The sequence below is a fragment of the Bos indicus genome, chromosome 28, assembly GCF_029378745.1.
Source record: "Bos indicus isolate NIAB-ARS_2022 breed Sahiwal x Tharparkar chromosome 28, NIAB-ARS_B.indTharparkar_mat_pri_1.0, whole genome shotgun sequence".
In the NCBI taxonomy this organism is placed as follows: Eukaryota; Metazoa; Chordata; class Mammalia; order Artiodactyla; family Bovidae; genus Bos; species Bos indicus.
Genome location: NC_091787.1, coordinates 25,223,463 through 25,238,709, shown reverse-complemented (window position 1 = coordinate 25,238,709; position 15,247 = coordinate 25,223,463). Strand labels below are relative to the sequence as shown.

General features: G+C 42.8%; 1 protein-coding gene across 1 annotated transcript in view; it reads right to left on the bottom strand.

The window, feature by feature from the left end:
* Positions 1-15,247, bottom strand: part of STOX1 (storkhead box 1) — a 70,306-nt gene that overhangs the window by 11,383 nt on the left and 43,676 nt on the right. The window contains exon 2 of the mRNA XM_019954252.2: positions 60-212. Within this exon, the coding sequence (XP_019809811.2) occupies positions 60-212 (153 nt within the window). The remainder of the gene's footprint in view (positions 1-59; positions 213-15,247) is intronic.

Genomic DNA, 15,247 nt, shown 5'->3' with positions numbered 1-15,247 from the left:
TTTATAAATAGAAAACAAACACAGGCAATAAATTAATAGAGAAAAACTTGTTACTCTACCTGGGTAACGTTTCATCAAATGTTCCAACAGTGATTCTTGTGTTACTACAATCTGATCAGCATTCATATCAGATATAGCACAGCAGAGAACTTCAGCCAAAGGTATAAACTGAGATTGAGCTATTGGATTCATTTGCACTGGAAAGACATCACCTAAATTGGAGATTTGAGGGGGAAAAAAGTGATAAATTTGCTACAGCATAGAAAATATTTTAAATTAGTTAATCAAGAATAAAGACTGAATATCAGATGGAACTGCTATTCTTTCATCAGTCTTTACTCAGTCTATTAACATTATACACACAATGATAAAAACCACAGGAAAAAAAAAAGCTTACTTTATGATCTCTACTTTTAAGAAGTCTGTGATATTTGTCACTACTTTATAAGCAAGAGATAGTAAGTTTCCATAAGAAAGCTCAAAGCGCTACTGCAGTTCAGGTCAGACAATGCTTATATGGCAGTTCACATCTTTCAAAGCATCTTTTCATATTAGCTACCAGAGATAAGCACAGATGGAAGTATTTCTTTATTTATAATATATACAGCCATAAAAAGCTCAGTAATTGTGCCCGTAGTAGTTGTTCAGTCACCAAGCTGTGTCTGACTCTTTGGGACCCCGTGAACTGCAGCACACACACCAGGCTTCCCTGTCCTTCACTATCTACCAGAGTTTACTCAAACTCATGTCCATTGAGTAGGTGGACATGACATCCAACCATCTCATCCTCTGTTGCCTCCTTCTCCTTGTGCACTCAATCTTTCCCAGCAATCAGGGTTTTTCCAATGAGGCAGCTCTTCACATCAAGTGTCCAAAGTATTGGAGCTTCAGCTTCAGCATCAGTCCTTCCAATGAATATTCAGGGTTGATTTCCTTTAGGGTTGACTCGTTTGATCTCCTTGCTGTCCAAAGGACACTCAAGTGTCTTCTCTAGTACCACAATTTGAAAGCATCAATTCTTCAGTGCTCACTCAGCCTTCTTTATGGTCCATTCTCATACCCGTAAATGACTTCTGGAAAAATCATAGCTTTTGACTAGATGGACCTTTGTCAGCAAAGTGATGTCTCTGTTTAATGCACTGTCTAGGTTTGTCATAGCTTTCGTTCCAAGGAGCAAGCATCTTTTAATTTCCTGGCTGCAGTCACCATCTGCAGTGATTTTGGAGCCCAAGAAAACAGTCTCTCACTGTTTCCATTGTTTCCCCATCTATTTGCCATGAAGTGATGGGACCAGATGCCATGATCTTAGTTTTTTGAATGTTGAGTTTTAAGCCAGCTTTTTCACTCTTCTCTTTTACCTTCATCAAGAGGCTCTTTAGTTCCTCTTCACTTTCTGCCATTAGGGTGGTATCATCTGCATATCTGTGGTTGTTTATATTTCTCCTAGCAATCTTGATCCCAGCTTGTGATTCATCCAGCCCAGAATTTTGCATGATATATTCTACATAAAGGTTAAATAAGCAGGGTGACAATATACAGCCTTGATATACTCAATTCCCAATTTCGAACCAGTCTGTTGTTCGTCTGGTTCTAACTGTTGCTTCTTGACCTGCATATAGGTTTCTTGGGAGGCAGGTAAGATGGTCTGGTGTTCCCATCTCTTAAGAATTTTTCACAGTTTGTTGTGATGCCCCCAGTCACAGGCTTTAGCATAGTCAATGAAGCAGAAGTAGATGTTTTTCTGGAATTCCCTTGCTTTTTCTGTGATCCAACGAATGTTGGCAATTTGACCTCTGATTCCTCTGCCTTTTCTAAATACAAGGGACAGAAATCAGTCTTCTGACTCCCAGTCCAATATTTTGGTCATTCTACCATTTCCTAATTGAAATAATTAGTATGAGGAATTCTCTAGTGGTATCCAGTGGTTAAGACTTCCTTAACCTTCCACTGCAGCCATTGCCACATTAAAAAAAAAAAAAGTCAGATTGCAATATTTATTCCCTAGTGGTCCAGTAACTAGGATTCACTGCCGAGGGTGTGGATCAGCAAACTAAGAATCTGAAAGCACAAGCCATGTAATACACAGCCAAAACAAACAAAAACCGTCAGATTGAAGGAAGGGAGTTGGTGAGGGAAAAGTGAAGTTAATGAGTCTTCCTTCTGAAGCAGGGTTTCTCCTCTTTGGCACTTTTGACAAATGATGACAGATGTCAAATGGGGCCAGATGACAAGGGTGACAAGGACTGAGGGGTTTCCTGGGACTCGAGACTTTCAGGGCTATAACCAGAAAGTTGAAAGCAAACGGAGATGGTTGGTCACCATGGACAGAGAATTATTTGTTGTGGAGAGCTCTCTTGATCATGGTAGGTTGTTTATTAGCATCCTTGGCCTTTCAATGCCAAGAGCATCTCCCACAGTTGCAGCATCCAAAAATGTCTCCAGATACTGCCAAATGTCCCTGAAAGGAAGGGGTTGGGGGTCAAAAGTATCTCAGTTGTAAACCACTGTTTTAGACCATTTGTTGGGAAAATCTGATTGTGAAAGAGTAGAAATAGAACACGAACCAGGAAAAATTAGGATCAAATGAATGTGACTGTGTAGGTTGTGATTTTCTTAAAAGAAGATCTTTGCACATTTGGATGCCAAAAAGAAGGACTTAGTGGCAATGATGAAAATTATTCCATGAGAGAGAAGAGAAGACAACAAGATCCCAAAGGAGGGGAAAAGGAAAGTGCCTAAAAGGCACAGGTAAAAGAAGAACTATCTTAGAAATGAGAAAGATTGTACTTCATCTGAAACTTGAGAAAATATAAGATGGCACATGACCAGAAATACTCTGAGGCATGAAAAGGGAAAAAAATATTAGTACAGCAAAGTCATCTGATCTCTGGAAAGGGAGAAAGGGAGAAAGAAAACAGAGATGGGAGGAGAGAAAATGGGACTGAGGAGGCGAAGAGTAGGAAGGAGGGAGTTTGGGGAGTTATTCTCAGGGTACATTAGGCAATTTTAAAATGAACACAAAGATTATGAAGGAGCTCTGAGTCTCCTAAGTGTGGTTTCTGGAAGATAAAGCAATCTGAAATCAAAAAGGGTAGGAGTCAGGGAGGCTACTAGTTTCTAAAACTTGAATGTGCATGTGAGAATCACTGGGCGATTGTGCTAGGGTACAGATTCTGTGGGATTCAGACGATCTGAAACTAAGCCTATGAGTCTGCATTTCTAACAGCCTCCCAGGTGATGTTTCATGTTGCAGTTCTGAAGACCGCTCTTTAGAGTGGTAGAGGGTTAGGGTGTTAGAGTAGTTAACCGGTCAACAAATAAATATGGCCCCGGGGCAGCATGGGAGTCCACTCTAGCCAAAGAGAAGCCAAAGAATTTAGAAAACCTAGCTATAACCCTGCATTTGACTCTCCTAGTATCAGTGAGGAAGCCAATATATTGCACTGTTTCTTGAGGAGGAAATAAAGTGACGAGGACTGGCCAGGAGCAAAGGGTTGTAGCCAAAGTTGATAAGTGGTTCATAATACTTAGTGTATCTACATGAAAGATAAAGGACCTCTTCCATCAGGAAACTAAAAAGCCATTTGCTGTTGGCTTTTTACATTGATCTGTTTCCTTGTTTACCTAAGCTTCTCTATTTCACAGGCTGGGGCATCTTTAACCTTGGAAGGTCACAACACAGAGCAGAATTGCTGTCTGCTTTAGCAGCAGAGGGAAGGATCTCCTCTTGGCCTGCTAGGTGTTCCATTGGGCGATGCTAAAATACCTATAGCGTTCTGAGAAGCTAAGATAAATGGCTAATCAGTTAGCATTTCAAAGGGTGGTGGTAAGAGATGATGCTATGAAACTGACTGTCCAAGCGGAAGGTTAACTGACCTAAAACTCAACATTCTCCTAGGAACCCTACCTCTGAGCTAAGAGTAATAAGCCTTTCTCCCTATCTTCATTCCCTCTTTGCTTTTTTTTTTACTTTCCACATATGAGACTTACTTTCTTTTCTTTCATCTCCCTCAACTGGACAAAATATTGAATTAAAGTACAATTTCACATATTTTTATGCTTCTTAAACATAACTTTATGTGTTTAATTTAAAACAAACTTATATAACTCTCTTCCCCACCTTCCAAGTCACTCTTGGTGAATTTTTTTCTTGTATGTGATCTTAAATTGATTACCTGGCCCATTTCATGTGGACTTAGAAGTCCTTAATCCAAAAAGGAAGGACAAGTTCTTCTCTGCTAGAAATATATGGGCTAGAATGTTGGAGAAGTAGAGGGCAAAACCTAAAAAGGATTTGCTCAACCACACAATACACACTCAAACCTCATCTCACCCCTGGCCTAAATCCAGTCACTCTGAACTTTGAGACAGGGGGGAGTGGGAGGGAAGGGAAGGCTAGAGATGAGTGGCTAGAAAGTCAATTTATGTTTGATGCCCCTGCTGTGCCCCCTGCCAGTGACTGCCCATTTCTGTACACACGAAACAGGAAGCTGTACTAGGGTCCAGGAAAGGGGTTAGACCCGAAGCAGCCCATTTTCTAGTTCAACCCTTAAGTGTGTTTCCTCTTTTCACAGGAAAATGAATAGTCAAAATGGATTTTTTTATGGGCCTGGGGGCAGACATACATGGGATGTTTCTCAGACATTTTAAAAATCCCAAGCAATTTTTTCTTAATCTCAACATTGCTTGCCAAATCCAAAGATGCTTTTGGAAATTTTATTCGTAATTCCTACCGTAGTGTGGGATGTATATTTCAAAAGAGTAAACAAATCCACTATCCACTAGAAAGACAAATGCCTTTTTTTTTTTTAATTACTACAGTTATATGTCAACTGTCTTTTAGAAAACATGTTGAATCGCATGTATCCTCTGCTTTGGAGCTCCCTCTAGACAAACCCTAGAGAAAGTTTCTCAGCACATTCCTTTCACAGCTGTTGCTAAGATACGTCTTCAGGTGCATAAATCATCAAGAGTTTTTTGTGTAGGAAAGCAGGGTGAACCCTGACATGGGAACATTTCTGATAGACATAGGAATCATTTTCCAGCTGCAGCCATAGTTTGTTTCAGTTACCTTGGCACTTGGATTTCTGGAATGCAATGACCCTTAGAGTTTTCCGCCAAAACTTAACATTCTGTGCAGAGGATTCCTCTTTTAGATGTAATTAGATTTCACAGTAAAAGAAGGCCAGCCCTTTGTCTTTATCCTCAAAGTAATCCTGGAGTAATTGAAGAGCACCTTTAGTCCAGGCCTGCTATGGACCTCTGACCCTTGAGCTGGAGCAGGGATCAGAAGGCTAGGAGAGCTTGTGGGCCACAGTAAATAGTTCACAACAATGTTCTCTCTGTTTACACAGTCTTGTACTCTCGGGTGCCACGGAAAGGGGAGAAGTATTTATGCCAGAGGCTGATTTCACAAAAACTACCAAAAAAGTAGAACCGTACAGATTAGTGCCTGCTACATTTAACGCCACCTTTTCTGCACAGGACATTTTTCTTTTTACCCTGCTGTATCCTCAAAGGATTTAGTTTGTATATAAATTAAAAAAAAAAAATTCCAAGTTGTAACAATGAGGCAAATTATATGAGTTTTAAAAAGATTATTCTTTCGAAGTCCACTTTCTTAGGGAACAAAGAAACAATGCAAGGCAAACTAAATGTATGTAGCATGTAGATAAAATGAAAATTGAAGCCCTAAACTATCAAAAGCAGATAGACATCCAGTAAAGTCCAGAGCCAGGCTCTCTGGGGCTTGCAGTCCTAAAACTGTGACTAGAAGCAGCTTCCTGTGTAATGGACATGAATTCATATAGACTCAACCAATTCCTGCTCCGTGGTGCCTAATGATAGTGGTCTAAGGAAGCCTCTGGCCAATAGAGCAGAACCCTGGAAATGTGGCTTGTTCCTGGAGTTGGTGATAATCACTTAACAATAATCTGCTGCAATCAAAGACCTCATCAAAATCCTGAGGACAAAGGAGGTGGTTTCTTTATGTTGGGACATAAAGGCCTCCTCCCTATGCCTCAGTCGCCTCCGCCTCAGTCCTCTGAAGAAAACCCTCTTCTGGCTGTTTTCTAACAGTAAAGAAAAGTGGCTGAGAGAACTACTTCCTGAACAATTCATAAGGCATGAATATTCATGCTCCCGTGAAAAACAGCAAGAGGCACATTCATGACAAATATGGACACAGCAAGATTGCCTTTCATCAGACCCACAGAAGGCAGCTGGAGTAGACCAAGCTAACCTCCCCAGCCTGCCACCTCCACGGAGCTGTGGTACTGAAGAAACGGTCAACCCAGGAACACAGGACTCCCAAATCTGCCAGTATAGACAATCAGCTGGAAGTTTTAGTAAAATTAAAACAAGCCTAAACTTTGTACTCTCCAAGTGAGACAGGCAGAACCAAAATCAAGTTACAAACTGCCTATCCCAAACTTGAATTTGCTTTGTCCACTGGAAATAAAAGCATCTTTATCAAAATTGAATGTGTTTATTTTGATATCTGAATACTCTAGTTAGATTTCAGGGAAAAAAATTAGTTTTCCGTAAAAATGTTCCCTTTAGGGGAAGAAAATTACTATACAGTATTTATATTTATCTTGTGCTTTTAATTAAGGCACCTAAACAAATTCCAAGAGGGCCTCCTCGTGGAATCTATGCTCTGACATTGGGCATAAGAAGATATTGCTACCAAATATGCAAAAGAGAGGAAATATGTCTTTGGAAATTTGGAAAGCATTTCCCATTAGAACTTTTCTGGGTAACACTAAAACATGAATTGGCCACAAAATTAAACTCTAGGCAAAACTAATGCTAACATTATTTCATATTTAAAACACAAAGTTTTCTCTACTATAAACATGTTTAGTCCCTAGACAAGTGTGTTTATGGACTCCATACTAGGCAGTCTGCCAGAAATTCATGCATTATTGACCTTCAAACGGTTTAACTGAGCTGTTCAAACTCAGCTAATTACCTGGACACATGAAATCGGAGAGCATCTTTTTGGGAGCTTGTATTGAATGACACTGTGGGAAAAATATCTTCTACGTGCATTAGAAATGACAATAGAGCATGAAAAAAACAGCCTGCAGATACACTCAAGTTTCACAAAAAAGGATGTTTTGTCCTAAGTAATCCAAGAAGCCGCCTTGATTTTAAACTATGCTTTTATCCAGTACAGAATTTCCAAATTTCTTTAATAAAATTAATTCTGAACTTTAAAAAAATGAAAGTAATCTGTAACAAAGTGCATCAGCCGAGATTAGATGCTGTGTAAATATTTCCATGACTTTCAGTAATTAGATCTACTGAGTTAAACACTTAAATAGGTTCAGAAAATCAAACAAAATGGGAACAAAAAGAAGAAAGGTTTCAAGCCAGCAAAGCCAGGCCCCTCTCCATGTCTCCCTTTTATTTTACAAAAATGAAAGAAACACTTTGCTCCACAGTTAGAAACAAAAGAGAACCATGACTCAGAAACTGGCTAAGAGTAGTCAAGTTATCTACCATGGAAGCTGAAATTCCTTCTCCAGCTCAGTGATGTTTATTCTGGAGTCCCAGACAAATGGCTCCCTTTCTGGGAAATGCCCTCTGTTGAAAAGCTACAGGCTTCCCTGAAAAGAAGGCTGGGCTGTTTACCAGCAGGAATCCTTAGTGCTATCTTTACTAATGGCACTTCAACCTGTCAGGATTAGTAAATGAGAAGGCACTTTCTTTTCAAGTGACATGTCCACTGATACTAACCAGTAGTGGAGTTGCAAAGCTCTTGGGCCATTTATGATGGAGACTTCAGAAGCTGGTTGTCACAGCACATGGATGTGCTTGCAAAGACACATAGTTGGCCCTATCAGGGAGCCCTTTGAGCCTCCAGCAGCCTTCCTCTATAGATATACAGGCATGCCTGGCTGGGAGGGAAGGACATGAATGACTGAAATCAGCTGACCTTTTTTTAAAAAATGCTAAAACCAATTCACACTCAGCCCCAAAGCCCTCAGGCATGGTGGTACCATTCCCTAACCTCTATTCCCTTCCCAGGTTCCACTTGGGATATGTTAATGACTACCCAGATGAGTTAGTTTTCTAAATAAGGAAGTCTGAAGTCTGGTGGGCTACACCGGTTCCTCTGCTCTAGGACTCATGGCCTGGGCTCTGATTGGAGGCTCTAGGGGAGAATCTGCTTCCCCACTCATCCAGGTTTTTGGCAGAATTCAGTTCCTTGTGGTTGTAGGACTGAGGTCCCATTCCCTCAATGGCTGTCGGATGGGAGCCCTTCTCAGCAATTTAAAGCCACTTGGACTTCTTGTTATGTTGCCCCCTTCAGCTTCAAAGACCACATGGGGTCTTCTCTACTCTTCCATTATCTCTCGTGTGCCCTTCTGTTGCTTTGCTTCTGCTTCCAGCCAGAGAAATTTCTCTGCTTTTATGGGCTCATGTGATTAGATTGGGCCTACCCATATAATCGAGGATAATCTCCCTAAAGTCCATAACCTAATTACATCTGCAAAGTCCCTTATGCCATGTTAGGCAACATATTCACAGGTCCCAGGGATTCAGATGTGGACATCCTTGGGGGGCCCATTCTGCCCACCACAGCAGGTATAAGGGTTGGGGACAACAACAAGCTGAGTAGAGCCTAGGTTGTAAACTTCCACAGTCCCTATATCTTCTTAAAAATGGGTGCACAGAAAAACATCCTTTCTTTGCCCTCCAGGCAAACCTGGGGTTGATTTGAGATGAACCTTCTTCCCAAGGGTCTAGAAGCTGCACAGGCAATGATAGCAATTCTCATCTTTGCTCGGCATCATGGTGATGGATATAAAATACCACTGTGCAAAACTTGGGGAAATTTTAGCACCAAGGTTGTTGTTTGAACAACAGATAAATAAAAGTTACCTGTAACAAAGAAGCAGCCTTTTAATATGCACATAGTCTTCATGTTACAAATGAGCATTACTCTGGAGGCAAGCCATCCGATGTGGGTTCTAACCCAGGTTTGCTATGTGGCTCTGAATAAGCCACCTCTCTTCTCTGGGCCTCAGTTTCTTTGTCTATAAGTGTGGAGCTGAACTAGATCAGCATTTTCCAAAATGCGTTCTATGGAAAATTCATTCCATGAAATGCTCTGCAGGAAAAGGGTCCTAAAGGCCAATGTTTGAGAAACCCCAGAGTCCCAGGGACATTGTTAACGGTTCTGAGAACAGTAACACAAAACCTAGCTTGTTTAACTCAATGTTTTCCAATCACATTTGGCAACAGTTTTTACTCCAGTACTTATTACCCTTCAGCTGTGACTTCTCTCCATTCCAATTGGCCTCTCTCTGAATAGTCTGTATTTTCTCATCTCCATGACTTTGTTCCCATTTCCTCCACCTAAAGCACTCTTTCCCCACACCTCAGTGCTTCAAAATTCTGCCACAAAGACTGGCTCAAACACTGACTAACTCTCCCATGAACTGTTCTCTAATTCCATCAGTTGGAGATAGTCTCCTTCCTACATGGACCACTTAAGAAATACCTAACCAGTAGCTACCATGGCATGATGTCCAGCACGCTGAACACACTGATGTTACGACAGCACAGTCCTTCAATCATTCCTTGTCCAGCAAATATTTATTGAGTACCTACCATATGCCAGTTAATGGGGATACGACAGTGAACACGACACAGTCCTCACCCTCAGAGGGCTCCCATTCTAGTGGAAGAGCAGTGCTTGGAGGCAATCATAACCCAACATGAGGGCTATAATTAGTAGGACTGGGACTCAGTATTCCTAGGTTCTACTCCTGAATGCCATTCTCGGAAGTTTGTGGAGCCTGGGCATGACCATCATAAGGAAGATGAGTCAGACCTGTCCCTGTGTCGCCTTGGGTTACCTAAGACAGCTTGGGGTAAGAAAGAGAGTCCTGGAATTGGTCAGCCAGACCCGGGCTCAGATCCTCCACTTCCACTTTCTGAGTGTCCTCTTCAAGAAATCATTACTGCTCAACCAACAGTATTTGGTTCAGATGTTATTGTGGAAAAACATCCAAAAGTACCTGGGATAAGATTTGACACACATGAGTTCTACCAATATTAGCACTCTTTAACTTCTCTTTGCAAATTAGGGATATTAAATTGATCATCCCTTATTCCATGTTATTATTATTACTTTGAAGGCTTCTTGGAGGGCACGGGTCTACACATGGATAAACTTAGCCAATCCTGACTTTTCTTTTCCTAACTTCCAGAGCCAATTTGATCAGACACCAGTCTTGACCATGACCTTCTCCCTACCTGAAAGTGAAAAGTGAAAGTGAAGTCACTAAGTCGTGTCAACTCTTTGGGACCCCATGGACTATATAGCCTACCAAGCTCCTCCATCCATGGGATTTTCCAGGCAAAAGTACTAGAGTGGGTTGCCATTTCCTTCTCCAGGGGATCTTCCTGACCCAGGAGTCAAACCCGGGTCTCCCGCATTGCAGGCAGACGCTTTACTGTCTGAACCACCAGGGAAGCCCAACCTAGGAGAAAACAAGTTATGTAGGTAAAGTCTACTGCTAGCCCTTCTTTCTTCTATTCACTAACACTTTATTTGTGACCCCTTGTAGACATTGTAGGCTGGCTCATTCAACCCACATTCCGAATCACCTTTCTCCACTATGGAGGCAGGAGAAGCATATTACATACCCAGTTTCCCAGGCTCACTTAAAACTAGTGGGCATGTGGCATCATGGTGGTCAACAAGATAAAGGCAGCCAGCTACCAGTGCCAGGAGAAGAGCTCTCATAGAGGAAAAGGTCTTTATTTCATCTTTTACCTTTCCATTCTTGACTCTTTTTTCCAGCCTGCATCCTGAAGAGATTGCAGCCACCTTGTGACTGTGAGGTGACAAGCATGGGGTCAAAAACCCTCACCCGCTAAGGAAGACAAAGCAGAAAGAGTGAGCCCTGGTGTCTGACAGCCTTGCTGAGCCACTGTGCTGGCCCAGGGGGCTACCTTCCTCCAGACTTCTTGTGATGAGACAAATCTACTCCTTAATTTGTTCATGCCATTCTTAGAAGATTTTCTATAATCTACAACAAAACACATCTCTAACCAATACTTAGTCAAGGGCATCTGACATTTACCTCCTCGTATTTTCTACTGTGGGCAAGTTTGTCTTGTTGAGGGCTTGAGTAAGTTTCTGGGTTTTATACCAGTTGGATGTTTTTACATCCAACATAGCATAACACCTTAACTGCTATGAAGCTAGAAGGCCACACTGGTGGGTATTTACAGAAAAGGTGTCAGGGCTCCTGCTGCTTTCCCCCCATCATGTCAAGTCAAACATGCCAAGAGAAGAGACACAGAAGCTTTAGTGAGTTTTACTCATTTTCAACTGTACTTAAAAAGGTTACAATGGGCTCTCTACTTTAGATGAAAAAGGCTATCCTTATTACATGGAGAAATCACAGAGGGGAAGATAAGAAATGTCACAGTTGATACACCTTGATCTCAAAATATGGGTATCTACAGTTACAGCCCTAAGAACGGAGTGCCTTTTAATCTCTTTTGAAAGGAAGTCTTGTGAAATAGGGCTAGTAAGTCAATATCACCATTAACATCAATGTAAGATTAACTCAGGATTTAAAGAGGAAAATAATGAATAACCTCACTTAGACTTGAGGGGTGAGTGATCTCTGTCTTTGTTGAAGAAATCTGTCTCTGGTCATAGATCCACACAGGCCCTGGGTCTGCAAGGTGGTGGACTAACCCCAGCAGAGGCCTCCTGCTCAAGAGAGGGCTGGGTTCTGTGGTGTGAAGGGAGCTGGGAGAGGGTTCTACTTTGTAACACACACAGTGCTGCCTTTTACCACCGCCCCCCCTCCCCCGCCCACACACACTTTACCAAAAACATCACAAACATTGCAGTCTTGCCTGCTCTTCTCCTACTGAAAGTGGTGGGGGTTGGGTGACTCAGAATAATGAACAGGATCTGCCCAGAATCCAGGGAGGCTTATCAGTGTCCACAGGTGTTTCCCCAGGCCTCCCAGCAGGCTGCTCTCCCACCAAATCTGGAAAGCATCACTGAGTTTCTGTATCAACAGTCTCTTTCACTTCTCGGAGACTGTCTGCTATGCTCTTCAGGTTCATTACAGACTCTCTTTTGGCCTCCTGAAATACTAACTTTTTAAAAGATAAAAGCCACTCCAGGGATACAATTCACATAGATGTATTTTTACTAAGAAGCACTTCTCAGCTGTTAGAAACTTTAAAAGGCATAAATGTTTTAAGATTGTGAGTTTCCTTTTCTTCAGCACAGAAGGCTTCATCTTACATCTGGGCAAATGTGACTGCACCTCCACGTGGACTTCAGTGTATTTCTACAAGGTCATTGCCTTAGGAATGAAAATGTAAAGTTCACCACCCTGAGAAATCTTAAAAGAGGCTGAAGGTCTTGCTCACTACCAGTGACTCTGATCTTTACATGGGAGGGTCATCTGGTCACTGCTTCTAGGAGCTGACCACCTACTTCACACTAAACCAACAATTACTGCACCTTTGACCCAAGGCAGCCAGATGGTTTTTCTCGGATTACATTCTGGGAGAAAGAACATGGGCTTGTGCACATTGTGTGGTGAGGCTGTCCAGGCAGAAGCTTCTAGGGTCCATCTGCAGAGGTTACCTGACCTCTCCTTTGCCTTCCACACAGACAGGGCCCCCCAACCCCACACAGAACAAATGCCCATGCTTTCTCTTCCTCCATCTCTTGGGTTTCAGCCAGAAAAGGGGTTCCAACACATCTCTTAAATACACTTGCTTCCTAGCTTGCTACGTCCCTAGGCCCCTCCTCTTCCTTTCTTGGAGTCTAAGACTAACATTCTCCATTTACTCATGAAATATTCCTCCCCCAAGCACTGCACACCAAGTACTCCCACTACCCACACACGAGTACTCCCACTACCCACATGCGAAAGGTTTTCTCAGCTCCTACTCAATCACCAACCCTCTTGCCAAAGCCAGCTCCTCCCTTTCTCGCTGCCACCTCCCGCCTTAGCCTAGCAGCCCAAAGCATGGTGCCAAAGCTCAGATGCAGGAGAGCCAAACCAATTCTTATGCAGTTGCCTATGGCAGCAGCACAGACAGCTGGGGCTCGGGAGTTGTGCATCCATCCTGCTCCCAGCATGGCCCAATGGAGCAAACTGTTAGCAAGAGAAGCTTGCTCTCTGACTCTCAAGAGCTGGGGCTTTCTGGATAAATGACACTGAAAACTTAGAATCCTCAGCGAGGTTAACTGACAACTTGCTAGTAAGAGGACGCTAGAGAGCTTTACGAACTCTGAAGGTGTGTTTAGATTTCAAGGGGAAAATGAGGCCCAAGACAGAGTCAGCTCTAAGTCATAAAAACTTGAGTCATCAGGGTTGATCTGGGCTGCTTCAGAGATGTATTTATATTCCAAAAGTTTAGAGGGAGAACCCAGGATCCTTCCATCCTGTCTCCATGCATAAAAGGTTCTTTCCCCCTCTTTCTGGGAGAGAAGGAAGCTGTTGTCTCTTTCTCTTGTACATAGGCAAAGAAAATTCACTTTTCTCCACCCCTCACCTATGGAGTGTCTGACCACCCCTGTTGGAGATTTTTCCCTCTGGCTTTCATCGTATTACCTCAGTGGTAAGCAATGAGGCACGGGGTCTTGATGCAGGTATAATTACTTACATAATTATATTACTTTTAAGTTACTGCAAAATAACTACCCTGTCTCTGATCAAAATACCTATGTGCATTAAAAATAAAATGAATAGAGATGAATATTAAAAGCCTGATAGCTCTGGTGGCAAGAATGATGGGATCCGGTGTGTCTCGTGGCATGCTGGGAGATAAATGAGAGCCCTTAGGCTGGTTAGCAGGAGTTGCAGAAGATCCTGATAGCCCAGCTGTCAGGCGTCTGGCTTGGAAAATGGCAGCCTAATGGCACTTTTGGATTTAGCTCTCTCCTCCGGCGGGACCCTGAAATCCTTAAAGGTGGCCTTCAAGTGGGAAAGGTGAGTTAATTAGCTCCACGGCCAGAGCAAGTCTAGGAGAACTGCAGAGCTACGCTGCCCAGAACTGCAGGGACGGAGTCTGCACCACAGTCTTGAAGACACTTCTCTGCTCCCCTCTGATCCTTTCCTACCCCAGAAATGATCGTCCAAGATTGGAATGCTGGGAGCTCTATTGGACGCCAGCACCATGTAGCCATGTGGAGAAGGGGACACAGGACAGAGGGTAAATGAAGATACTCAGGAAGACTGAGCAAAACCTCAGTGAGTGAGCAGAACAGTGCCAGAGTCTCCTCACACAGGCCAGAGGGCGAAATCTGGGCTGTTCTAAGTGCCTGCAGTCTGCCTCCCTGCTGCGTCCCCCCACTGGCAGTGAGGAAAACGGCTTCTCCTTGCAGCTGTGACTTTTATCCCTGTAAATGGTGACTTTAACTGCTAGGAGTTTGTGCAAAAGTTCGCAGTATGAAAAAAGAGGAGTTTATCAAAGGCTTTGCAAAAAAAAAAAAAAAAAAAAGGCTTTGCATGGTTTTCTAGGCTACTGCATCTGAATGTATGGCAGAAATTGATTTTGGATGTTATATGCTTGTCATAAGTGCTTGAGAGGGATCATTTCGTGATCAGAGAGAGATGCAAAAAGAAGTGTTCATGGGGTTCCCTTGATTTTTGCCACCTGTAGCTGAAATGGATGCCTTAACCCTGAGGTTCTGGCCATGAGGAGAAAGCTGCTAGCTTCTTACCATCAAATTGGAGGCCTGCAGTCTTCATGGACTCTAGGTGTAGGAGACAGAACAAGTCCCCGTACTGGATTTTGGCTAGAGGTTTGCCTCAGGAAAGGTGTAGTAGTAAGCCAAGAGAGCAGGAGAAGGAAGGCTGTTTCCAGATTAAGGTCCACTTTAGAAGTTTCTGACATGGTTACTAGACACATGGCCTTTTGAAAAGTGGCTTCTAAGCTTGCAGAGGAGCTCCTGCACAAATCAGATTGCCCATTTGTATATCATGAAGTTGTGAGTCAACTCATATGACAGACAGGTGAAAGGAGCTTTAGAAAAAACTCCTTGCAAGAAAAGTCCTGCTAGCCAGGTGGCATTTCAGCTTTGCCCAAGAAAGTGGCAGCTATCCCCTCTGCTGCCCCAAGCAAGGAAAAGCTGCTGATTTGTTGACTGGCTAGTCAGAGGGAATCACAGATTCACAAGGTTTCCCTCAATTACCTGGGTCAGGTTCACCCGATGCCTGTTGTGGCTTCAAGCTTTGCT